The following is a 27,079-nucleotide window of genomic DNA, read 5'->3' as shown; positions in this document are numbered from 1 at the left end:
AGCAAGATCCAGCCCATTAATTTTATCTTGATCAGCTCTCATAGTAATTCAATAGAAGAATCTGTTTCTAGCTTGCAAAATACATAATTACCTCTGTTTTATTTGTTGAAAGATTCTAAGAAATATTTTGTGGGGGATAAAAAGGAATAAAACAGTTTACTTAAATTGTTTACCTACCCTTCTATACATTTCTGATTACCAGAAATTTCTGTGAAGCTGTTGTTCTGAATCGCATCTTCTGCACACCAAAACTAGACATTGATAGAAATCTTGGGTTTCTCATATTTAATTTCTTCCAGACCTAAGTGTAAAAGGCTGCTTTAAATCTATTTGAAAAGTGATTGTTTTTGCTCTAGACAGTGCTGGAGTATCAGATGTGCTTCAAGGAAATTGTTTCCTTGGCTAAAGTAACCTGAGTGAATCTCTGTCATTATGATATTTGTTCAGTTCTGTAAAGAAGAGCCCTTCAGCTGCTGATTTCACTGAAAGTAAAAAGAAGTACTTAAAAAGTGAAACACATAGAGATAATTAGTTTACATTGAAACTACTTGTCTCCACATTTCCCTTTCCTTGAAAGGATCCACTCTAATTAAAATAAGTATTCATTGAATAGTTGAAGTTTGAATTATTTTGGTACAAGAATAGTATTTCAGTCCTCAAATGGTTATTATGAACATGGTATGGCCAGGGGAGGTTTATAGTTTCAATTTAGCTATAACCATTCTACAATATTTCATTTCTCCACAGTTAGTTTATGTACTAGGCACCTGCTGATATCCCCACTGAGCTGAATTACTAACAAACAACATGTGTTTTTTTTCTTGTTTTTCCCAAGAAAGCCATTCTCTCTCTTCTTGACATGAGGAATTTGAACTTGGAGAAGCTGAAAAGAAAATTCACAGATCACCAAAATCTTGATTTCTTCTTGCATGTTTTGAGTAAAATTATCTTTGCAATGAAAATCATTGCTGTTATTTTGTTTCATAAAAATTAGCATTGCAAGTCAGAATAACTGGGCTTAACCTGGCTGTGTACAGTCATGTGCAATGAGAAGTCAGTACATGGCTCTCCAGTTGATGACACCCTAAATGGTTTTATGATATTAATAAATTCAATTAAATTGGAACAGGGAGAGAAACACAAATAATGACTTCTATAGCAGTGAAGGTATGCTATAGTTTAGGTACTTTCTTTTCAGCTGGTAAAATATCTTTTGAACACCTTATAATACCAACATATCATTTTTAAATATGAGGACCAAAATTGTGCATAGGGCTCCAGGTGTGCCTCACCCACAACCCTGTGCATTTGTAATAAAACTTCCATTTTTTCAAACTCCAGCAATAAAGACAAACATTCTACTTGCCACTTTAATTATTTCCTGTCCCTGAATGCTAACTTACTTATTTCATAAGCAAGATCACCCATATCCCTCTCCACTGCACTTTTTTGGGGTCTCTCTCTAATGAAATAATAGTCTGCCTTTTGATTACTCCTATCAAAGTGCAAGGTCTTACACTTTCCCATATTAACCTCCATCTACCAATTTGTAGCCCACTCAGTTAACCTATTTACATTTGCTTCCAGATTCCTCATGTCATCATCACAACATGCTGCCCTCCCCGTCAAGTATTTTTTGTAAAATCGGCAAATTGGGATACATTACACACTGATCCCTCCACCAACTTATTAATATAGATAGTAAATAATTGAGGTCGTAGGTGTGATCTCTGTTCCAACCTGAAGATCCATTTATCCCTATTTGGTCCATCTTGGTCTTCCTCAGTCCATGGCCCATTATATACATTTTTATGTGGCACCTTAGTAAACACCTTTTGAACATCCAAATGCATTGCATTGCCCTTTATGAACACTCCTTGTTACATCCTCAAAGAACTCTGGCAAATTTGTCCAACATGAGTTTCCTTTCACAAAGCAATGTTGACTCACTTTTTGGTCATTTCATGTAAATGATTTGGATGTGAATATAGTTAGTAAGTTTGCAGATTACATCAAAATTGGTGTTACAGTGATCAGCAAAGACAGTTACCTCAGATGCAATAGGACCTTGATTAGATGGGCAGATGGGCAAATGGGCGAAGGAGTGGCAGATGTAGTTTAATTTAGTTAAATGTGTGATGCTGCATTTTAGTAAGTCAAATCAGGGCAGGACTTATACATTTAATGGTGAGGTTCCTCGAGAGTGTTGCTGAACAAAGAGACCTTGGAGTGCGGGTTCATATTTCCTTGAAAGTGGAGTCGCAGGTAGATAGGATAGTGAAGAAGGCGTTTGGTGTGCTTTCCTTTATTGGTCAGAGCATTGAGTATAGGAGTTGGGAGGTCATGTTGCGACTGCACCGGAATTGGTTAGGTCACTTTTAAAATACTGTATTCAATTATGGCCTGCCTGTTACAGGAAGAATGTTGTGAAACTTGAAAGGGTTCCGAAAAGATTTACAAGGACGTTGCCAGGATTGAACTATAGGTAGAGGCTGAGTAGGCTAGGGCTATTTTCCTTGGAGCATCAGAGGCTGAGGGGGAGACCTTATTAAAGTTTATAAATCAGGAAGGGCACGAATAAGGTGAATAGCCAAAGACTTTTTCCCAGGGTGGAGGAGTCAAAAACTAGACATCATAGGTTTAAAATGAGAGGGGAAAGATTTAAAAAGGATCTGAAAGACAGCTTTTTCACACAGTGGTGCATGTATGGAATGAGCTGCCAGAGGAGGTAGTGGAGTCTGATATACTTACAACATCTAAAAGGCGTCAGGACTGGTGCATGAATAGGAAGGGTTTAAAGGGATATGAGCCAAATGCTGACAAAAGGGACTAGATTAATGTAAAATATCTGTTTGGCATGGATGAGTTAGACTGAAGGGTTTGTTTCTATGTTGTACAGCTCTATGACCTTGGTTGATTGTTATTAAGTTTATTTTGAGTACCCTGCTATTTCTTCCTTAATAATAGAGTCTAGCATTTTACCAATGACTGCTGTTAGGCTAGGTGACCAATAGTTTGCAAATTTTCTGTCTCCTTCCCTTCTTCAACAAGGACATCACATTAGTAGTTGGAACATTAGCCATGTCTTTGCTCGGCCATTGTAATTAATTCCAGTTTGCTGCCTGCACTTCAACTTCTGCTTTCATAATAGAGTACAACTCTTGTGGCTCCTTACCAATATGTCCAACCCACCACAAAATGTCCCTGAGATTGAGTTCTGTGGAAATGTTTGCACTGTGCCTGTGGCCAATTTGAATTAAGTAGAAATATACTCAGAAAATTGACAAGTCTATCAGCCTCAGGTTAAGCAAAAGACAACACTGTAGTTTAGCTCAGTTCTTCTGTAGTTGGATTTAAGGCTAACAAGTTATATAAATATATTTGTTTTAAAACTGGGATTTGAGAAGATTGTAGAAGTATGACTAAGAGATGACAAACCATTACAGCATGTTTGTTTTGTGTATCATTAGAAGATCTCAGTGGTTAGCACTGGACTAGTTGTCTGTCTGTGGTTTGGGGCAATTAATTTCTAAATGTTCCCATTGGAGAATTTATTCACTTGTATATTAATGAAGCACAGGTGTTTGTTCCCTCATGTTTCTGAGCCTTGGAGGCATATTTAAGTTGTTTATCTATGGGTTCACAGCAAGTACTATAAGTTTGTTGTGGCATGTTACCAGTAGTAAAAACGATCAGACAAACTTGGCATTTTTCATTGAGTATATAAGATTAATTTTAACTTTCAATACTTAATGTAGATTTTACAATGATATAATTTTAGTTTGATCAGGAGCCTCTTGTAAATATTTTCACACTGCTGATTGCTCACTTTATTTTTATAATTCATTTTTGATATACAGTGCTTTAGTGATGCTAATCAGTTATAGAATCATAGAGTCATAGAGATGTATAGCATGGAAACAGACTCTTCAGTCCAACCCGTCCATGCCGACCAGACATCCCAACCCAAACTAGTCCCACCTGCCAGCACCCGGCCCATATCCCTCCAACCCCTTCCTATTCATATACCCATTCAAATGCCTCTTAAATGTTGCAATTGTACCAGCCTCCACCACATCCTCTGGCAGCCCATTCCATACACATCCCACCCTCTGCATAAAAAAGTTGCCCCTTAGGTCTCTTTTATATCTTTCCCCTCTCACCCTAAACCTATGCCCTCTAGTTCTGGACTGAATAGTTTAAAGGGTCTTGACCTTAAACCTTGATTTGTGCCCACTGTGCTGGTTGTAGATTTTTTTTGTCATTGACCAGAAATGTTCATTTTGTTTCTCTCTCTCTCTAGATACTGCCTAACCTGAATATTTCCAGCATTATGTTTTTATTTCAGATTTTCAGTATCCTCAATTGTTTACTGTTTCCTCAAAAGAAAATTTATGTAATTTTCAAACAGCCTGTTCATACAAAATAAAGATGAAACACCATTCCGTTGATGTATCTGTGAGAAATAAGAGCAGCAGTAGGGCATTTGGCTCTGCCAGACTTGACTTTGCTATTCAGTAAGATCATGACTGATCAGATAGTGGCTTTAAGTCAATTTTCCTGCTTGTACGATTTCAGGTTTTGCTTTAGTTGTAAGACCAAAGTCAATTACAATTGTAGATTGGATTGAGCCCCAAACACAAGGTTTACTAATCCTGATTAGTTACAAGATCATTCCAAGTAATTCTGTTTTCAGAATGTATTTAGTTTATATCAAAACAACTACATAATAAGGTAAAGGACCCTGTTGATTCACGATGGAATATTGGCTCGCAACTTTCATCTAGCTGTAGTGTTGCCTCTATGTACTCTTTTGAGACACATTCTCCTTCTGTTTTCTTCCTGCATATTGTACCACTAAGGACTGAGTCTTTTTTATAATCTGACGTATTCCTTAAGCAACCTGTTTAGGAATGTTATGATACATCTTTGAAGCAGGTAGGGCCTGCTGACCCAGAAGTAGCAACCTCAGTGCTGTGCTACAAGAGTCCTAAAAAACAGGCCTTAGATATATTATAATCAACCTGTTCAGAGATTAACAATTAGGTCTTGAACCTGGGCCTCCCACTCCATGGATAGGGACATTACCACTGCTCACAACAGAGCTTTTATAGATTATATATCTCTGCAACAGGTGCTTTCATGCACAACTGAATGGCTTTTATCCCCAACAACAAATCATGTTGCTTTCCACCACCACCAACTCACCCTTAGTTCCAATTTATTGTAAATTTACCTACAAAACCTGGTAAAAGCAATGCAATAAAAACTAGGCCTTAATAACCCATCTTAGCCACTATTACCTGTGCAGGATTGAAGAAATCTTGAACTAGAAATAATTTGTTAGTACATGACTAGTTAGTTTATGATCAATCTCATCTTAAACACTGTATGCCCACATTCTATAAAGTGGTTTCTATAAAATTAATGGACGTAGAAGAAGATAAGGGAGTACAATATAGGCAGATCATACCATACAAAATGCACCAGATTAGCAGAATAGAGTGCATAGTACAGTGTGTTGCTGGTCAAAGCACAGCAGGCCAGGCAGCATCTCAGGAATAGAGAATTCGACGTCGAATTCTCTATTCCTGAGATGCTGCCTGGCCTGCTGTGCTTTGACCAGCAACACATTTTCAGCTGTGATCTCCAGCATCTGCAGACCTCATTTTTTACTCTATGCATAGTACAGTGTACAGCCTTAGGGTGCAGAGAGAGAGAGATCAACATTAATGTTTTAGAGGTAAAGAGGAATCTTGATTATCCGAATGAGATGGCCAGGCAATATTTCATTCAGATAATTGATGATTTGGTTAATTGATTCAATGCCTCTCCTTTGGGGCTCGGAGTTTTCTGAAGTTACCTGTTTCCTCACTCTGCCTGCATTGCTCCCTCTCTTTGTCTCAGTGTTTGTTTCTGAGCAGAGACACACACTTACGTGTAAGGGACCTGCAGCATTGCTGAAGCCCCTCTTCTCCCCCACACCCCCCCTCCCCACCCCCCAACTCCCCCATCAGTTTAATGGGGTTGTCGCAGCCGCCCTGCCTAACCTCATCCAATCCAACCCCACCCCTGTCAATGCCCCCGCCTCTCCTGGCCGCCCTGCCCAACCCCACCCCCTGTGTGACCACAACAACCCTGTCTGAACCCCCACAATGCCTTCCACCCCGCACCCTGTCTGACCCCCCCGCCCCCCCAAACCCCATCCAGCCCTGCCCGCTCCCAACCACGCTGCCCCGTCCACGCTGCCAGACTGGAGACCAACAGTAAGACTGCTGTTGTATTTGCGGGGTGAGTCTCCAAATAGCACATGTGTATGCACACACGCGCCACAAACACACACACGCAGCTAACACACGCACACACCCACATACACATACCCACGCAGCCACACACGGAACTTTTTACTCAACATTTTGTCAAGTTCAGCCTTTGCGCTATACAGGAAAATGATGGAGAGATTATCTGTGGAAGGGAGGGTTCAGGGTGCACGCCTGTGGAGAACTCCAGGGAAAGTGTGGGGGGAGAGAGAGAGAGAGAGGGTAAGAAGTCAGTCATTTGGATATGTGCCTGGGCTCACATTGATGTCCAGAACTGTTCTCGGCAGCATTTCAGTAAACCAAGTTCGTTTTTAATTATTGTAAACAAAAGGTGTGATCAGTGTTGGAAACACGTCTTTGATGTAATGTTTCTTTCAGGACCCCAAGACCACCTCCATATAATCCAATATTCTGATAATTAATATTTGGATAATCGAGGTTCCTCTGTACACTCAATAGTGTGATAACAGCAGGGAAGAAGCTGTTCTTGAATCTGTACGTACATGTATTCAAACCTTTGGATATTCTGCCTGATGGAAGAGGGTGGAAGAGATTATAATAAGGGTGGGAGGGATCTTTGATTATGTTGGTTGCTTTCCCAAGGCAGTGGGACGTATAGATGGAGCCAATGGATGGAAGGGTGGTTTGCATGATGGACTGGGTCAAGTTCGCAACTCTGTAGTTTCTTGCTGTCTTGTGAAGATCTGTTGCCAAACTACGCTGTAATGCATTCAGACAGGATGTTCTCTATGGTGCATCTATTAAAAATTGGTAAGAGTCTTTGTGGACATGCCAAATTTCCTTAACCTCCTGAGGAGGAGACATTGTCATGTTTGTGGCTATTTTCACCGAGCTGGAAGTTGGTTGGCGTACCCACGGTGAACGTGCCCCCGACACCCGAGTTACAAATCTTTACACAAACCTTGCGTAGTGACCTTGTGCTTTCTTGACTGTCATGTTGATGTGGATGAATCAGGACAGGTTGTTGGTGATCATTTATCCCTGCAACTTGATATTCTCAACCATCTCCACCTCAGCACCATTGATGCAGACAGAAACGTACCCTCTACACTCCCCTGAAATCAGTGACCAGCTCCCTCATTTTACTGACATTAATGGAGAGGTTGTTGTCTTTACATCGTGCCGCTAAGCATTCAATCCCTTTTCAGTACTCACTCTCTTTGTTGCTTGAGATCTGACCTACAACAGTGGTGTCATCTGCAAACTTGTAAATGGAATTGGGGTGGAATGTGATATAATAAACAGCTTACAAATTAAACCTTCCTAGTCAGTTAATACAGAAATACTTAAAGTCAGATGTCATATTCAAGGTAATGTGGTATAGAGAGTGTCAAAAAAACTTTTGAGAAGTTGAAAGTAATCCTACCAAATGAAATACTGTTGGCCACCTGTGACTTCACGAAACTCTTCACTCTGGTAATTGATGCTAAGCCTCTGAAGTGGGTGCAGTCTTTTTATGAGGAGATGAATTTCACATGGATAAACCAGTTCAGGTAGTTTTGTTTTGACAATTACTGATTGTTTGTTTTAAAGAAATCTGCAATTGAAAAGAACTTAATGGTAAGGTTCTAGGGAGTGTTGCTGAACAAAGAGACCTTGGAGTGCAGGTTCATAACACCTTGAAAGTGGAGTCGCAGGTAGATAGAATAATGAAGAAGGTGTTTGGTATGCTTTCCTTTATTGGTCGGAGTATTGAGTACAGGAGTTGGGAGGTCATGTTGCGCCTGTACAGGACATTGGTTAGGCCACTGTTGGAACATTGTGTGCAATTCTGGTCTCCTCCCTATCAGAAAGATGTGAAACTTGAAAGGGTTCAGAAAAGATTTACAAGGATGTTGCCAGGTGGACAGGTTGGACCAAGAGGTCTGTTTCCATGCTGTACATCTCTATGACTCTAAAAGCCTGATATCGTTACTGGCTCCAAAATGTTTTTAAATTTATATTCATCATTATTGTAGCTAAACTGGCTATATACACTGGCCATATTCCCTTGCATTTTGCATAAAAGCTTAAGAAAATGCAAGCTTTAACCTTGCAGCTTAAAGATTGTATATATTGCTGGGAAGGATAATACTATTGTTTATGCACCTTTCGGAATTTAATGATGAGTGGATCTATTGAAATTCTTTACTGCAGAGAGTTGTTGAGGCTGAGTCATGAAGTATATTGAAGGTCAAGATCGGCAAATTTTTAATCAGTGTGTGAATCAGGAGTTTTGGGGAAAAGTCAGGAAAGTCGTATTGAGTATTATCAGGTCTCACTGAATGACTGGGCAGACTCAGTGGGCGGAATGGTGTCTTCCTGTTTTCTACATCTTATCTTATACCTTAATGATGTCACTTCCTACTGTCTCCTGAGTGGTTCTTTAAGATGTCAATTACTGATGAGACCATTCTTCTTGTGATGGTTTGTTTCTGTTATTTTTGATTTTTCACTAAGATAGTTGGACATTTTACAATATCGTCTTTCCTCATTAGTTCAGCATGGCAGGATGTATGCTGACTTGTCCTCATGACCGACAGCCTGCACTCAGGATCTCAGATGAGGATTTCTCACTAAAACATCTTATCAGTGACTATTCATTTTTAAATTCTACCTGCCGGGTGTTTTTTCTCGTGATCATTGATACCTGGGAAAGTGTTTTTCTAAAACAAATGATAAAGTTGGGTATAACCTTAAATGATAAAATACAAAACTTATTCAGAAGATTGCCAAACTGTCCTTAAAGACTGCATAGAATATATGAAATCTGAATAGTTGTATAACAGTGATTAGTGTGGATGTGCAATTGATAAAATCGTGAGTAACAAAAATCAAAAATAATTTATACTTAGTCACAAAACTAATTACCTACTTTTTCAGGACTTAATTTTATTTCAAAGAATGCATTTAGAAAAAAATTGATTTCTCGTCTCTAAAATTAAGATCACAAATTAAAAATAGCTCAAACTAGAACACAACTGTTTTTTTTCCCCCTTTTTACACAATGAGCATTTTCGATCTTCCTCTCCAAGGACAGTATCAGTTACTTGATCAGGATTTAATCATGAATAAGGGCAAGAGTTTGCTCATTTAACTTTGAAAGGCTTTAAGTTCTCATTCTGTCCTATAAAAATACGTGCAGCAGACAACATTCCCTTTGAGCTGCATGCAGCCTCTCCAAGGATCTGGAGTTTGCAGCATTGGCTAAGTAGCTGCCACACTCTCAGCTTGGAATTCTGCTCAGAAGAAAAGGAAATTAGCAAGCACATTGGTAGGACCTATAATCCCTTTAAAGTAAGGCTGGGTTACAAGTTGGATCAATCATGTGGTACATAAGTGTCTTATATTGACTGCTATTAAGCAGAATGTAATTGCTCTCTTCACTTGTTTAATCAACTCACGACACATTAAACAATAACTCAATCCTATGTGTCTTCTACCACATAAGACTTGAGTCCTTTGTCAGTCAAAATTCTATCTAACTCAGCCTTCAGTATATTCAATGAATTGAGTATAGGCTGCACTGCACTGAAGTGGAATTGTGTTTGACAGATTTGTTAAAGATCTTTAATGATGTGACTGTCAGTGTGGATAAAAGACATTTCCTGTCATAAGGGCTCTGGAGTTAGCAGGCCTTCTTTTAAAATAAGTTGGAGCCATTTAATGTGGAATTAAGGACAAATTCCTTCTCTTAAGGTTGTTACACTTTGTATTTCTTTTCCCCAGCCAGCAGTGGATGTGTTTCGAAAAAAAGGATTGCTGGTTTCTAAAGAACCACATATTAAAACTAGTCCAAACGAGAACACAACAATTATTTTCATTTTCCATATTTTGAACATTTTGCAAGTTAAACAAACTTTTTGTCCGCAAGGGACTCAAAAGCTTTGAGGGACAAACTGCAAAATGTATTTAAGTGATATAAATAATGTGATATTCAAATGATTTAAATGATGAGTAGTTGCAAATTCAGAGATGAAGAAAGATCAGGGTGTCCTTGTGCATGATTTGTGAAATGCTAGTTGAGCAGGTAATTAGATCTAATAAAATGTTATCATTTACCATGAGATTATGACTCAGTTAAACAGGGCATTGAGTAGGACAGATGGACTCAATATAGTTTTAGTTGCATTATTTGAGGAAGTATGTACATGCATTGGAGCTAGTTCAGAGGAGGTTTATTAAACTGATACCTGGGAAGGTTGGGGCCTCTTAGTGGAAAGGTTAAATAGGTGAGGTTTGTTGCCTCTTGTGGAATAGACTAGAACCAGAGGCCACTGTTTAAAAATAAGGGGTCACCCATTTAAGACAGATGAGTGGAGATATTTTCTGAGGGTGGTGTCTCTTTGGAGCTCTCTTCCTCAAAAGGCATTGAAAGCAGATTCTTTGACTATTTTTAAGGCAGAATTCGGTTCTTGGTAGACAGTGGGATTATCAAGGATAAATGGAAACATGCAATCCAAATTAGTCATCTTCACATTGAATGATGGCGCAGAGTCCAGAGGCAAAATGGCCACCTTCTGTTTCTCGTTCATCTGTTCATATATTCTGGTGTTTCTTCCTCTTGTGCTCAGTCAATCTACTATTTAAGGCAATTGACAACTCCATACCTCCTATATTGTCTTTACTGTATAGAATTAAGCAACCAATCTTGCTTGGTTCCACTCCAATGTGGTCACTACATCTATAGCATTGCCTCTTTCCATTCTTGAAGTGAAAATTTTCTTTATATACCCAAAGTCATGAGACATTTCAAAAATAAGTGAATTTTTTGAAATGCAGAGGAAATCGACTCCAACATTATTAAAGATGACTTGATTTTTTAAGTAATATGAATAAGATGCACCTCACCATTTGAAAAAAAATTCAAGTCCCAAATAGCTTTTCATTACTTTTATGTGCTAGCCTTGCTCAAACTTGCATAATCAAGGACAATGCAAACTGCTATCTACTTTACATTCTTTTTAATGAGTATTGACATGATTTCAGCTATAACGGAGGAAGATATTGAATTGCGTTTTTTGAATGAGTAATTTCATGCATTTATTTTATTTTACTTTATAATTATTAGCAAAGAATGGGAAGAACTATTTGGACACAGTAATTATTTTGCAAGAATAAGACTGAAAGGAATTAATGGTCAGCTGAGAAGCAGCAGGTTCCGCAGTGTTTGTTGGAAGGTAACTTCATTTTTTACTTGAGATTTTAAGTATTATTGTGAAAAACTTCATTGGGCCCAATTTAACTAATTAAAATCCATTTCACTTTTACAGAATTAAAATTAGGTCCATTGACTTTGTAAAATATGTACATTTTATTTCATAATCCTCTCATTGAGTATTTTTTATGAATCATGTCGCAGATGTGTATGAAAATCTATTGTGCTTAAATGTAAGTATTGCTGCTATAAGAGGAACCCATTTTTGTTTTTTTTTTACTGATGGGCTTGCTTTCTTAGGTAATCCTGCTTTTAGAGCCAGAGGTATATTTTAAATGAAACAATGTCACTACATGTCACTGACCGCCCAGATATTCTAGTCTTCAGATAGTCAGAGACCAGGCCTATCCTCCAAAACCCAAGGGATCCCAACACACATCCCAAGGCAATGACTATGCAGGAATTGCATGACAAATTTAAACTTTTGATGGGCAAATATGCTGAGTCTGAAACCTTCTAAAAAAAAAACTCCAACTCTGAGTCAGAGTTGGAGAAATTCTGGGATATTTACCTATCACATCAGAATATGGCAGTTAGTGTCATAAAAGGGGAACTGAGTTTGACCTCTTCTGGTTTACATTGACACCTGCCTCATTTTCAATGATGAAGGTTCCAGGGAGAACAAGCATCAGAAGTCAGGCCTAAAAATAGTAACAAGTTGGTGTGTATTTTTTCCAGTGATTAGCATTGGTCAGAACTGCTTCACTTCCAATTGGCAGATTGGACTTTTTATATTTTACTCTTGCTCCTAGTTGAAACCAGGAGGAGTAAGTCATTCTATTCAGCCTTCAGCCTGCTCCACCATTCTTTATGTTCATGCAGATCCTTGATCTTAATGCCATATTCTTGCTCTCTCTCTGCCTATACCCCTTGATGCCTTTTAAATTTAAAAGTTCATCTAACTCTTTCTTGAATATATTTAGTGACTTCTCTGGTAGAGGATTCCACAGGAACATTACCCTTTGAATGAAGATACCTTTCCTCATTTCTAAATGGTCTACCTCATATCCTGAGACTGTGACCCCTGGTTGCAGACTCTCCAACCAAGGAAAACATGCTCCTTGCATCTAATGTATTCTGCCCTGTTAGCATTTCATATATTTCGTCCTTAAAAATCACAGTGAATAGAGGCGGAGTTGAACTATTGCTCTAGCAGCTAATAAATTTATTTTTTTTACATGTGCCATTATGTAAGAAAAATCTTGACGTAACTTACGTGAGTGGGTGCTACACCCACCACCCCCAATCAAAATACACTTTCAAGAATGATTTAATTTGTTATTGAATCCATTAATCCAAAATAAATTCACTGGAATAATGTCTTGAACATAAACAAATTTGACACTGGTACAGAGCAGAAATATTGCAAAATGTGCTTAGAAATTTGAATTTTTCATTTTATAATATAAAAGTTATAACCTGTGACATCAGCTTTCTTTTGTGATCACTTCTAATTGTGATAATTGTTATGAAGATGTGAGTATGCCTTTAAGAGAGTTTAAAAGCAACAGAACTACCAGACACAGCACCAAGTGTACTCACAAAAGTAACAGTGTAACACTGAATTGAATAAATCGATTAGTTTGTTGCTTGGAGACAAAAACAATTTCAAATTCAGCCAATCAGTTTAAATTATACCCGAAACATATCGAACTCCAAGTTTGAATTGAATACATTGACAATCTTAAAAGCCAATAACACAGTGTGATACTCTGGAGTTTAAGACCAGGGAAAATTGAATAGTTGAGAGGAGAACTGCCACAATCTAGCATGTAAGCAGACTGCCTGAAGAAAATAGCTCTCTTAAAAAGGCACCTTTTCAACCAATAACCTGTAATGCAGAAATTCCTAAACAGAAGAAGACACAGGAAGATCTGAAGCCAAGACCGAAAGCTATCTGGTTTTGAGATAAGAATTGTTGTTTTGTAAATCGTAATTGGGAGTTTTATCAGACTAATATTATGGAAGGAAAAGTTGTTAATTTTTACTTTAAATAGTTCTTGGCCACTCAATTTTTAACAGATTACTGCACGGGATAAATTCTTTCTGTGTTGCTAGTTTTAAATTAAGCAGGAGAGTTTACCCCGTGTCGTAACATAATACAGGATCAGAGTAAATGCGTTCAGAAAATCATTTTCATGAACTAAATCATTGTTAACAGATAGTGGTTGAGAATTACAGAATTTGTTATTCTGAGTGAATAGCTTAAGTTAAATCTGATAATCTAGTTGCTAAGAAAATTGTTCATGGTGTACTAATAATTTAAACATGCTAATTGAGTTAGAATTCTATCTTTTAAAATATCATATTACAAGAAATGATATTTGTCATGTGTGTATGTTAACCTGTTACAGTATTATGGTAACATTTGTCTATAGTTGCTGTGCCAAAAGCATTATTAGCTCCTCACATACATCGTGCCATTTCTCTGTTTAAGTTGCAAGATGTGCAAAGACTTTAAATATTCTGTTTTCAAAAAAAAATTCAAATGTTTTTCATAATTTACTTGGCGTCATCAGTTCCTTAAGTTTCAATGCTACTATTATGACATCTGTCCAACTACTTGATGTTGAACTCTGTTGCATACCTAAAATCTTGTATTTCATTTCTAATATGTTAGGAGAGACCAATATCTGACAAAAAACCTTGTTTTGAGTTACTGACTGGAATGTTCACTCCAGCAAAAAAAAAGTAGGACTTTTACTGTAACATACAAACTAAAAGCAGCATTTTGCAGGCGATAGTGGCATTTTAGTTATGTAATTGGGTCAGTACTCCAGTGGCCAAGAGTAATGCTCTGGGAACATGATTCAACTCCTATTATGGCTGCTGGTGGAATTTAAATTCAATAATGGATCTGCATAATATAAAGGACCCTCTCGTGAGATTTTCTTAAAACTATTGTCAATGGTTATAAAAACCATTTGGTTCGCTAAACGTTCTTTAGGGAAGGAATGCTACCATCATTACCTGTATGGCCTCCAGCTGAATCTAGACCCATGGCAATGTGGTTGACGCTTAAAACAACGGCTTGCTTGGTTAGTTAAGTACAGTTAGAGAGGTAATAAATGCTATCATTTGCTGTGGCATCCAAATCCCATCAAGGAATAAAGAAAAATATGGCACTTCCTACCAAATTTTATTCCCTCAAGCAACCATTCAGTGAGTACATCTCCTATAGGAACAGTGTTAACCACATCTTCAGGGAGTGATCATAATCGCTAATCATACTAAAAGGTGAGTGCACTAAGTAGTCATTGCACATAACAGTCAGACCAAGTGATCACTTTGCATTGGACCTTGGAGTGCAGTGGATATTTTAAAAGAAAAAAACTGCCTGAAGCTGTGTCATATCCAAGAAAGCTGTTTTCTCTATCAGTAATTCCACTCCAATATGCTGACTGGTGTGCTAGGTTCGTTCTACTATTGTACTACTGGCACTGCTAGAAATTCTGTTTTTTATTGTTCTCCTGTGTGGCACATTGCATGCCTGTATTCAATGTAAGTGAGAAGACAAATTATTCAAATGTGCATGTTCTGATCTATGGTTAGAGATGTGAGCAAAGCCACAATGTGGGAAAATGCATTTTTTATTGACTGTTTTATCAAGGGTTTTATTACAGGTTGTTCTACTATAACATTTGTTTCATTAACACAAGTTTGTTGTAATGTAGTTGATAAATTGGGACACTTTCTAAAGTGCAAACTTTTAAAACATGTATTGGCTTTAACGCGATTAAATCGGCAACACTTTAAGCACTGTTTCTAAAGCATGAGTTTTTATAATGGAGTGGTTGCACAAGAATGCGACCATTGCATTACAGAAGAACTACCTATTTGTAATACTAATCATATGATCAAATTATGCTCTCATTCTGTCTAATTCACATAGTTTGTGTCATGTATTTTTGTTTGCAAATGTAACAAATCTTTATTACTATTGGACTTCCCATCTTTTTGTAATATTTGGTATCTGCTTAACTATAATCATAAGGGCTAATCAAACGTACTAATTTTTGTCACAAATAAGCACAAGTGATCTCTCATTTCAGCATTGTTAATTTTTTTTTAATAATACTTGAGTGATATCTTTCTTCCCCAATGGATTTGTTTTTCCCACTGGAAAGCAATGATATACTTTCTGTTTAGTTTGTTCTAACTGTTAAAGTTTGTGTTCTTGTAGCTGTTCCTGGATGTTCTGCCTGAGGATAAAAAGCAATGGCTTAATAAGATAATGGAATTAAGATCCCACTATGAACAGATAAAAGAAATTGTAAGTGGCTTTATTTATTTTTCCCCTATCTACTTGTACCTAAGGATTATTATTTTAGTAATAAAGTATCAACGAGCATTTTGTCTAACCACAGCATATCACAAATCCTCGGAAGGCAGCTGGACAGCAAGACCTGGTTGTGAACAACCCACTTTCACAGGATGAGGGGGTGAGTATGATCAGATTTTTCATTGGCATTTAAAGTCAAGATTGTTCGTAATCCTACAATAACTTCAACTATTCAGTAAAAACAAATAAAATGCATCTTTCTGTTAATACATAAAACCAAATAACTTATGCTATGCCTAAAATCTACTGTGAAGGATGTCATAAATGCACACTTAGAAAATTATGGTCGGATTAGGTAGAGTCAGCAAGGAATTACAAAAGAGAAGCCATGTTTCGCAAAACTATTGGTTTTTTTTAAGGTATATTACGGTAGCTCAGTGGTTAGCATTTCTGTGTCTCAGCACCAGGTCATGGGTTCAATGCCAAGCTTGGGTGACCGTCTATGTGGAATTTACACATCTTAGTGTCTGCATGGGCTTTGGCTGCGTACTTCAATTTCCATAAAATATAGAAGTGGAAGTAAGGCCATTCGGCCCATTGAGTCCACTCCACCATTAAATCATGGCTGATGGGCATTTCAACTCCACTTACCAGCATTCTCCCCGTAGCCCTTAATTCCTTGTAACATCAAGAATTTATCAATCTCTGCTTTGAAGACATTTAGCGTCCCGGCCTCCACTGCACTCTGCGGCAATGAATTCCACAGGCCCACCACTCTCTGGCTGAAGAAATGTCTCCGCATTTCTGTTCTGAATTGACCCCCTCTAATTCTACAGCTGTGTCCACAGGTCCTAGTCTCCTCATCTAACAGAAACAATTTCCTAGTGTCCACCTTTTCCAAGCCATGTATTATCTTGTACATTTCTATTAAATCTCCCCTTAATCTTCTAAACTCCAATGAATACAATCCCAGGATCCTCAGCAGTTCCTCGTATATTAGGCCTACTATTCCAGGGATCATCCGTGTGAATCTCCGTTGGACACACTCCAGTGCCAGTATGTCCTTCCTGAGGTGTGGGGACCAAAACTGGACACAGTACTCCAAATGGGGCCTAACCAGAGCTTTATAAAGTCTCAGTAGCACAACAGTGCTTTTATATTCAAACCCTCTTGAGATAAATGACAACGTTGCATTCGCTTTCTTAATTACGGACTCAACCTGCATGTTTACATAGAACATAGAAGGATACAGCGCAGTACAGGCCCTTTGGCCCTCGATGTTGCGCCGACCGAGTCCTACCTAACCTATACTAGCCCAATAACTTCCAAATGCCTATCCAATGCCCGCTTAAATGAACATAAAGAAGGAGAGTTCACCACTGATACGGGCAGGGCATTCCATGAACTCACAACCCGCTGTGTGAAGAATCTACCCCTAACATCTGTCCTATACCTACCACCCCTTAATTTAAAGCTATGTCCCCTAGTAACACCTGACTCCATTAGCGGTAAAAGGTTCTTAGTATCTACCCTATCTAAACCCCTAATCATCTTATACACTTCTATCAGATCTCCCCTAAACCTTCTCTTCTCCAATGAGAACAGCCCCAAGTGCCTCAGCCTTTCCTCATAAGATTTTCCTACCATTCCAGGCAACATCCTGGTAAACCTCCTCTGCACTCGTTCTAAAGCTTCCACATCCTTCCTATAGTATGGCGACCAAAACTGCACACAATACTCCAGATGAGGCCTCACCAGAGTCTTATACAACTGCAACATGACCTCAGGACTCCGGAACTCAATTCCTCGGCCAATAAAGCCCAATACACCATATGCCTTCCTCACAGCACTACCTTTAGAGAATCCTCGACTAGCACTCCCAGATCCCTTTATACTTTGGCTTTTCGAATTTTCTCACCATTTAGAAAGTAATTTACACTTTTATTCTCTTTTCCAAAGTGCAAGACCTCGCATTTGCTCACGTTGAATTCCATCAGCCATTTCCTGGCCCACTCTCCCAAACTGTCTAGATCCTTCTGCAGCCTCCCCACTTCCTCAGTACTACCTGCCTGTCCACCTAACTTCGTATCATCGGCAAACTTCGCTAGAATGCCAGCAGTCCCTTCATCCAGATCATTAATATATAATGTGAATAGCTGCAACCCCAACACTGAACCCTGCGGGACACCGCTTGTCACCGGCTGCCATTCCGAAAAGGAACCTTTTATCCTAACTCTCTGCCTTCTGTCAGCCAGCCAATCCTCAATCCATACCAGTAGCTCACCTCAAACACCATGGGCCCTCACCTTGCTTAGCAGCCTCCCGTGTGGCACCTTATCAAAGGCCTTTTGGAAGTCTAGATAGACCACATCCACTGGGTTTCCCTGGTCTAACCTACTTGTCACCACTTTAAAGAATCCCAACAGGTTTATTAGACACGACCTCCCCTTACTAACTCCATGTTGACTTGTTCTAATCAGACTCTGCTCTTCCAAGAATTTAGAAACTTCATCCTCAATGAAGGATTCTAGAATTTTACCAACAACCGAGGTTAGGCTAATTGGCCTATAATTTTCCATCTTTTGTCTTGACCCTTTGTTGAACAAGGGGGTTACAACAGCGATCTTCCAATCATCTGGGACTTTCCCTGACTCTAGTGACTTTTGAAAGATCTCAACCAATGCCTCCGCTATTTCCTCAGCCACCTCTCTCAGAACTCTAGGATGTAGCCCATCGGGGCCAGATTTATCAATTTTAAGACCTTTTAGCTTTTCTAGCACTTTGTCTTTTGTAATGGCAACCATACTCAACTCAGCCCCCTGACTCCCTTTAATTGTTGGGATATTACTCATATCTTCCACTGTGAAGACTGACGCAAAGTACTTGTTAAGGTCTCCTGCTATTTCGTTATCTCCCATCACTAGGCTTTCAGCATCAGTTTGAAGTGGCCCAATGTCTACTTTTGCCTGTCATTTGTTTCTTATGTACTTCCACTCACAGTCCAAAGAAGCGTGTGTTAGGAAAAACCTTGAAAAGGATTTTTCATTTTCTAAATTAAACACTTTTCATTTATTGATAAAACATTGCCATTTTTGAAGAAAAAGATTCAATATCAGTTGTTGACATATGTTTTAGTAATGTTTTAGCAGAACACTCTTGTACCTCTTTACAATATAATGTCAGGTTATCTAGGTTTGGAAAACTCCCAAGCATGCAAGGTTGAAAGCAGGTACATAATTCACAAGGATGTGAGTAAACAATAGTTATAATACTGTATCAAGTTACAGGTAATTGGTAAAGCATCTGTTTTGGATTTTTTCTATTAATATTTTATTGTGTGTCTTTTTTTATCTAGAGTCTTTGGAACAAATTTTTTCAGGATAAAGAACTTCGAGCAATGATTCAACAAGATGTAACTAGAACGTAGGTGCAAAATTAGTTCTGAAAATAAGCTATAAGATGCAAACGATGTTAGAATTTAAGATACTCATTTTCAACAAATTGCAGGCCATATTATTTATTTTTTGTGATTTGTCATATCTGCATAATTAACAGATACCCTACATTATAAAGACAATTTCCAGACAAGACTTTCAATAATATAAATTTTATATATCCTGTGTGTTTTTCATATAGCTTTTAAGGAGAATGAACTTTTATTTGAGTGAGAAAAAATTCTTAGCAGTTCCCAATACTGCACAAATTGCTTTTTGCAAATATTCACATTCAGTTAATGAAAAACAAGTTCAAGCAATATGCAATCTGAACCTTAAACTCAAAGCTTACTGATTTGGTCAATTGCTAAAGCAGTTGAACTGCTGGACCACTGTACTAATTAAAATTAAGATTTTTTTTTGTTGTGTGCAAAATAGCATGGTGACTTACTCAGTTATTGATGGGTATGCTGTTGTTATTCTGTTTTGCAGCTTTAATATGCGATAATTTCCACTGTATAACTGTTCATGAACATGTAACAATCTGGACAAGCTAATGGAGGACATGCAATTTTGAAATAGGAAATGTTTTGAAACCCCGACAAGAATATTGTAACACGTCAATTGTGACTCGAGTCACAGTGGCTCAATGATTAGCACTGCTGCCTCAGTGCCAAGGATCCAAGTTTGATTCCCGCCTCAGGCGACTGTCTGTTTAGAGATTGCACATTCTCCCCGTGTCTGCATTGGTTTCCTCCGGGTGCTCCAGTTTCCTCACACAATCCAAAGATGTGCAGGTCATGCTAAATTGCCCATAGTGTTCAGGGGTGTCTAGGTTAGGTGCATTAGTCAGGGGTAAACGCAGAGTAATAGAGTAGGGGTCTGTATGGACTTGTTGGGCCAAAGGCCTGTTTCCACACTGTATGGATTCTATGATGCTCAAGTCCACCATCTTCTGTATCCAAGTCCCATTCGAGAACCTTGAGTACGAAATAAAAGCAGATGCTCATGTGCAATACTGAAAGATTGCTGCACTGTTTCAGTTGCCATCTTCTGAATGAGCTGTGAACTACTACTGTGTTTCCACTCAGGTGGTGCCAATGTAAAAACTTCCATTGGCTCTGAAGAAGATCAGGAGTGTTCTCTCAATCATTCCAGTCAAATATTTTACCTCAATCAACATCTAAAAATAATATCTAGTCATTATCACATTTCTGTTTGGAATTTATGTTGTGCATAATTCTGATATTATCTTTCTTGCATACAGATCTTTCTGCTATAATGCGTGTTTCATTTACATGAATATGCTATGACAGGATTGACGAATTGGGGACATTGTTTCTAAAGCGCAAAGTTTTAGAACATTATTGGTTATAATACGATTGTTGCTGCTATTACACTATTTTCTTATAACAGAGGATTGCTCGATAATGGAATTACCATGTTATAGCAGAACTTACTGTACTTCATTACTGTATTTCATTAGCTGTGAAGCATCTGCAGGCGATTAAAAGCACAATATTGAAGCAAGTTGTATTAGTTTCTATAAAGAAAAAGATGAGTGGCTATGTATGTATGAGTGAGAAACAATAATTCTCTTAATTACATATCCTTTGTTATAGGTAGGCTTTAGTGCAAATTCAATAATTTTCCGAAAGTGCATTAAACTAAAAGGAAGCTTCTAGAATTCTGAAGCTACATTGATGAACGAACAATGACATATCCAAGTCAGGAAGCTTTTTATTTGGGAGGAACTTGTGATGGTAGCATTCCCATCATCCTGTTTTTGGTCTTCTAATTTTACTGATCGCAGGAGTGAAAGGGGTTGCTGATGTAGCATTTGTGCATCATGCATGCAGATAGTGCAAACCGTAGGCACAACATTTCACTGATGAAGAGCTTGGATATTGAGTGGAATGATTGCCAATTTGGTCTTCAGTTTCCACAACATCTGTGATGAGATACTTAGAGGTGGTAGGAGAATGCTTTGAGAAACTAAGAAGTGCCCATTGGTAGGAAAGTGCCATGTTCTGTTCTTACAACTGAAATGTTGTTACGAATAGCCCATGTTGATCATGTGGATGGTTTGATGGTTTAGACTTATCATTATAGTTACAATTGAATGCTGGCCCGTATTTGATTGTGATGGTCATTAGATTCATTTAGGCAACATAACTATTATCTGCCCCTTATGACTCCAAATCTAATATTATACATGTATGAACATATGAGTTACAAGCAGGAGTAGCACATTTTGTCCCTTGCACTTGCTCTGCCATTCAGTAGGATTACAGCTGTTCTGATGACTATTCTGATATTTTTGCAAAATGACTAACTGAAAAAAAGCAAGAAAACCATGAAAATGTTCAAAATCTGATTTCCATTTAATGCTATGCAGAAATAACTATATGCCAAAAATGCATATTTATATGCAAACCACTGGAACACCACCTTCCTGCCCACCTTAATGTCCTTGACTCCTTTCTTAATCAAGAATAGATCCTCCTTTAAAACTATACAATGACCTTACCTCCACTGTTGTATGGAGAAGAGAGTTTCAAAGAGATGTGCAACTCAAAGGGGAAAACAAATGCTCTTATTTTTAAGCTATGCCCCTAATTCTGATGTCTGCCACAAGAGGAAACATTCTTTCAGTATCCACTCAGTCAATCCCCTCAGGATCTTATGTTTCAATTAATATTGTGCCTTGTTCTTCTAGCTTTCAATGGATACAGGTCCAACCTTTCAAACATTTCCTCATATAGAAACCCTCTTCCTACATTCCAGGAACCAGTGAAATGAACCCTATCGGAACTTCCTCTAAAGAGTTCATATCCTTCCTTAAATGAAGAAACTAAACTGTGTGCAGCACTCCAGATGTTTTGTAGTCTTTCCTTTTTCTTGGTATGGATTCATTATTAATGAAGTTATGAATGGAGCTGAGCACTATGGATTTGTCAGGAGGCTGCTCACTCCTGATCTAATAATGGAGAGAAAGCCATTAATGAAGAAGCTAAAAGTATTTACACCAAAGAAAACTACCCTGAGAACTTCTGCAACTGAGCAGATTGACAGCCAGAAATGAGAAACTATTTTGGGGAAAATATAATTTTGTTTGTGTATTCCTTAGTTTCGCAATCAGTTGAATACCATTGTGCTCAGAAGAGCTGCACTTGCTTATTTTCTGGTACTTATTTCATGAGTCAAGCTATGGAATAAGGCTATGATGAGTTTAGAGCTAGCTTGCCTCATCAAACCCTACATAAGAATTTGCAAGTTAATTATTGGTGCCAATGTTGCATTCTTTTTCAAGTATGTTGAAGATGACTGGGGAAGCTTAAATTGTGATAATTAGTCAAATCAGATTTTTTCCATTTTTTAAAATGAGTACTTTTGTGATTTTTTTTTAATCCACTGTCTGCCTATTTTTTTCGTAAGTCTTTTGGAACAGCAATTTATTTTGTCAGCTACAAAGCGCCTAAAGTAAAGGATCAATGTGCAATGATTTTGTGGGTGTACAGCATCAAATAGAAGTCAGATTCTGGGCTTGTTCTATGTTGTTTTTCTTTCATTTCAGTTATCATTTTGCAAAAATATTAAAATAAAGAGCTATTTAAGAAGCCATCATTGATTTTTATTGCATCATGTCTATAGTGTAAATTATATCTTTTCAATCTCAAATTAATAGTACTCCTCATCCTGACTTATTTTATATATTTAGAGGGAAGCTATTCTTATTGAAGTGAATTATATTGGCGTAACTGCATTTTCTGCACACAAACACAAATAGGAGATTCTGAGGACATACTTGTAAGTAAGGCACATGATAAATTTCAGTATATCCTGTTTATGCATATTGATATCATCTATGGCACGGACTGCCATCTAGTGTAGTAAATGCACTCTCATTTAGATAGTCAAAGGTGAATCATCAATTTCCAATTGTATCCTACAAAAGTTGTGGCTTTGCTGACAGAAGTTAGTTTTGTTTTAGTGATCAGATCTTTTTAACTAAACAAATAAACTGAACTTTTATGTTTTAGGTTTTAAGTTGCATGTCTCTTTACTGACTGAGTAAACATTATTAGTAAATCTGGGTGAATATATCTGTGTATGCCATCTTACATTTTGTGTTAGTATGTCTTTCTCATAATTGCTTAGTACGCTAGAGAGTATTGAGCTTCACAGCAATAAATAGTCATTTATCTTACACTGACAGAATAGATCAGGTTTTATTTTTTGTTAAATGGTATTCTGTGATTTGTGTTGATGCTTTGCTGCAGCTCTCTGTTAGTCACTGAAATGCATAACCGAGTGGACAGCGTAGATTTAACGAATAACACGGAACTGTGCGCATCTTTGTTGGGAATGCATTAACTGAGCTCTTGGACGAGTTGTTATTCTCATTACTTGTTTGCCAAAGTTCAGTTCAAGTTTCACAAGAAACCAGTGGCTCCCAAACTGTTTTGCAACCTTACTGCTGAGGAAGGTAAAAGAGAAACTGTCTTCAATAACAAGACACCAGAGATTTAAAATGCTGACAAAACTAAAGTCAGTGGAAAAGTCTTCCAGTGATTGTAGGTGCTTGTGGGAAGCGTATTTATCCAGTGATCTTCAACTGCTTTATTAACGTCTCTGTTAACCATAGGATCATACACAATGGGAGTGTTCACTGAAACTGTCACTGATATTGGTATACATATGCAGCGATGTACTCAATGGGAAATATTTCAGGAATGAAATTGCCAATACCAGAATTAGACTGACAAATAGCAAGGAAATACCATCTCTAAAAATTGCAATTGGCCCTGCCCCAGCTAATTAATTTTAATCTGTATTAATCTTATTCATATTCAAGCCTTTCTTGATGTCTATATTAATGCTCAAAACTATACTGTGAAAGGCACAGTTTCAAAATTTGCAGATGACACAAAACCTGAAAGTTCTGTGACTGATGAGCAGAATAGTCAAAGACTTCAAAGGGCAGATACTGGTGGGATGGAGCATGAGCCAAAGGATTTTTAATGCAGTGAAACATCATAAGATGCTGTTAAGTAGAACAAATGAGGAGATACAATATACAAAAAAAAAGTGTGCAGGAGCAAACAGACCTGCTAATTTATGTGCATTTGAAAATAATTGAAGGCAGAGCAGACTGAGGAAACCATTAATGAAATACAAGGGATCATGGGCTTCATAATTAGAAGTACAGAGTACAAAAACAAAGAAAATGTAGTCAACTTTCTCTAAATTCCTGGCTCAGCCTCACCTGATATACTATCTTCCATTCTGGCATCATACTTTGGGAAAGATATGAAGGCTTTAGAGAGAGCGCAGCAAAGATTTACAAGAATTATTCTATGAATGAGAGATTTCAGTGACATTGATGATACTGAGACTGTTCTCTTTATAAAAGAGAAGGTTGGAAGGAGACTTAATAGAGATGTTTAAAATCATGAATCTAAACAGAATAGATAGGATGAAGCCCTTCCCATTTACCAAGAAGCAAGGGACTTTAAAGTGATTGGTAAAGAAGAAATGTGATAGTTTTTCTCACAATGTTTGGTTAAGAGAACAGTCTTTGAAATATGGATATTCCAGTGGGTGCTCAAAATCAGCTGGATGGACAGAAAGGCACATGAATGGATTAGATTAAGAATAAATATTCAGGCCAAAAGTCTAGTGGCATAGTGGTAGTATCTCTCTGTCTGAGCAACAAACTCCTCTTTTGAGGTCCATACCAGAACTTGTTGCCATAGGGCCATAATACATGATTTGGCACTTCAAGAATGCTACACTAGTCAGAGATCATCGCTAATTTAGTTACCCTGAACACCGACTTTCCTGCCTTTTCTCATGTTGTCCGTAGGAGGAAGATTTATCATGTGCGCAACAGGAATAATGATTGTGCTGTAAATCTTTCCATTATGCCTGATGCCAGTAGGAAGATTGTGAGAGTCTCCCGGTCAACTATCTTGTAGAAGGCAATGGCAAAGTCCTTCACCCATAAGCATGAAATAAGCCATTTGAAGTCCATGGTACAACCTTTGGAAGTGAAGAGGGGAGAAAAGACAGCCAGAAATCAAAACGATGACTAACTACAGTTAGAGAGAGAATAAGACAGGCAACTACAGGCACTGGAAACAAAAACAAGATTCTTTGTCCAGGCAATAATTTGAAAGACATTTGGTGAAGATTCCATATGGTAAATGGGTTAGTAAGGTTCGATCACATGGGATCCAGGGAAAGCTAAACAATTAGACACAAAATTGACTTGACAGTAAGAGAACAGAGGGTGGTGTTTAAGGGTTGTTGTTCAGACTGGAGGCTGTAACTAACAGTGTGATGCAAGGATCAGTGCTGAGTCCACTGTTGTGAGATGGGAAAAATTTAAATGGAACCTTAGGAACAATTTTTTCACACATCTGCACATATAGAACTCAACTGAATTGTTGAACAGAATTCTTCTGGCTCTAGATCGTGAGATTAGAAGGACAAATGATAGGTGAACCCTTTGGGATGGAATGAGGCCTGCAGATGCGAGAGAGTCAGAGTCACCCTTCCACTTCCTGCACCTCTGCCCTTGAACACCCCCTGCTCCAACCACAGCAATGATAGAAACTCCCGGTCCTCACTTTCACCCCGCTAATCTTCCGAAACAATGCATTACCCTCCGCCATTTCCATCACCTGAGATATATTTCCCTTCCCACCCCTACTTGCGCTCCGCAGAGACCATTCCCTCCGTGACTCCCTCGTTAGGTCCATGCCCCCCCCCCCCACATTCTTGATGAAGGGCTTATACCTAAAACGTAGATTCTCGTGCACCTCAGATGCTGCCTGAGCTGCCGGGCTTTTCCAGCGCCTCACTTAGTCTCTGACACATTCCTACCAAATGAATGTATTATCAACAGTAAGCAGGAAAGTGACATTGATCCCAGCTGAATGGAGGCTGGCAACCAACCTACGTATGTCAGGCCTAGATTAAAGACTACACCAGCTGATGTTGAAGCAGCCCAACACTATGTATGGTGGCTGCCAACTTAATGGATGTAGTCTCACTGTAGCCAGAGTCTCTATCTCCAAAAAAATGGCTGCCAGCAGGATGTCCACCCCCATGGCTGCAATGAACCATATGTTGGAGTTCCTTCTCCAACCTGAGGGTCCATCTTACTTGACCCCTCTTCTATTCATTGGTGCGTGGGAGGTAGGGTGAATAGTCAAAGGTTATGGTCAAATTTGGTACCAATGAGTTCTGCAGGGAAGGAAGATGTAGTCCTGTAATCAGAATTCAGGGAGCTATGCAGATAATTAGTAAGCATAACTAAAAATGTAGTTACCTCCAAATTACTCCCAGTGCCAGCTGCAAGCTATAGAAATAAGAGGATAAAGTAAATGACTGTATGGGTGGAAAGACAATACAGGAGAGAGGGGATTTAGATTCTGGGATTCGGGGCTAGCTCTAGAGAAGATGGCACATGTACAAGCTGGACAGGTCACACCTTAACAGAGCTGAGACAAAGTTCTTATGGGGTGGTTTGCTAGTGCCATTGCAAAGATTTTAAACTAAATTGGCAGGAATGTGGGAACAAAGAATATCAGGCTTGCAAAATACTTAATTTACTGTCCTCTAAGATATCTCCTTAATCGTTGAAGTTAGAGTTGGGGAGAAAGAGAAGTTGTCCGTGTATATGAATGCCTGGAGTGTAGTAAGCAAAACTGGGGAGTTACGGAAGCAGCTAGCAATGTTAAATTATAATGTTGTGACAGTGATGGGGACCAAACTCCGCAGAAGGCAACATTGGAGGTTAGATACTCCTGGGCAC

The 27,079-nt window shown here is 38.3% G+C and overlaps 1 protein-coding gene across 12 annotated transcripts in view; it reads left to right on the top strand.

Moving 5' to 3' along the window:
* The window catches only part of tbc1d5 (TBC1 domain family, member 5), a 518,645-nt gene that overhangs the window by 282,470 nt on the left and 209,096 nt on the right, over window positions 1-27,079 (top strand). For all 12 annotated transcript variants that reach the window (XM_060824884.1, XM_060824877.1, XM_060824878.1 and 9 more), the window contains 4 exons: window positions 11,392-11,500; window positions 15,722-15,811; window positions 15,906-15,980; window positions 19,176-19,243. In XM_060824884.1, the coding sequence (XP_060680867.1) occupies window positions 11,392-11,500; window positions 15,722-15,811; window positions 15,906-15,980; window positions 19,176-19,243 (342 nt within the window). The remainder of the gene's footprint in view (window positions 1-11,391; window positions 11,501-15,721; window positions 15,812-15,905; window positions 15,981-19,175; window positions 19,244-27,079) is intronic.

This window comes from Hemiscyllium ocellatum, chromosome 5, assembly GCF_020745735.1.
Source record: "Hemiscyllium ocellatum isolate sHemOce1 chromosome 5, sHemOce1.pat.X.cur, whole genome shotgun sequence".
NCBI classification, from domain to species: Eukaryota; Metazoa; Chordata; class Chondrichthyes; order Orectolobiformes; family Hemiscylliidae; genus Hemiscyllium; species Hemiscyllium ocellatum.
The sequence above is the reverse complement of the archived record's forward strand: the minus strand, read 5'-3'. Positions and strand labels throughout refer to the sequence as shown.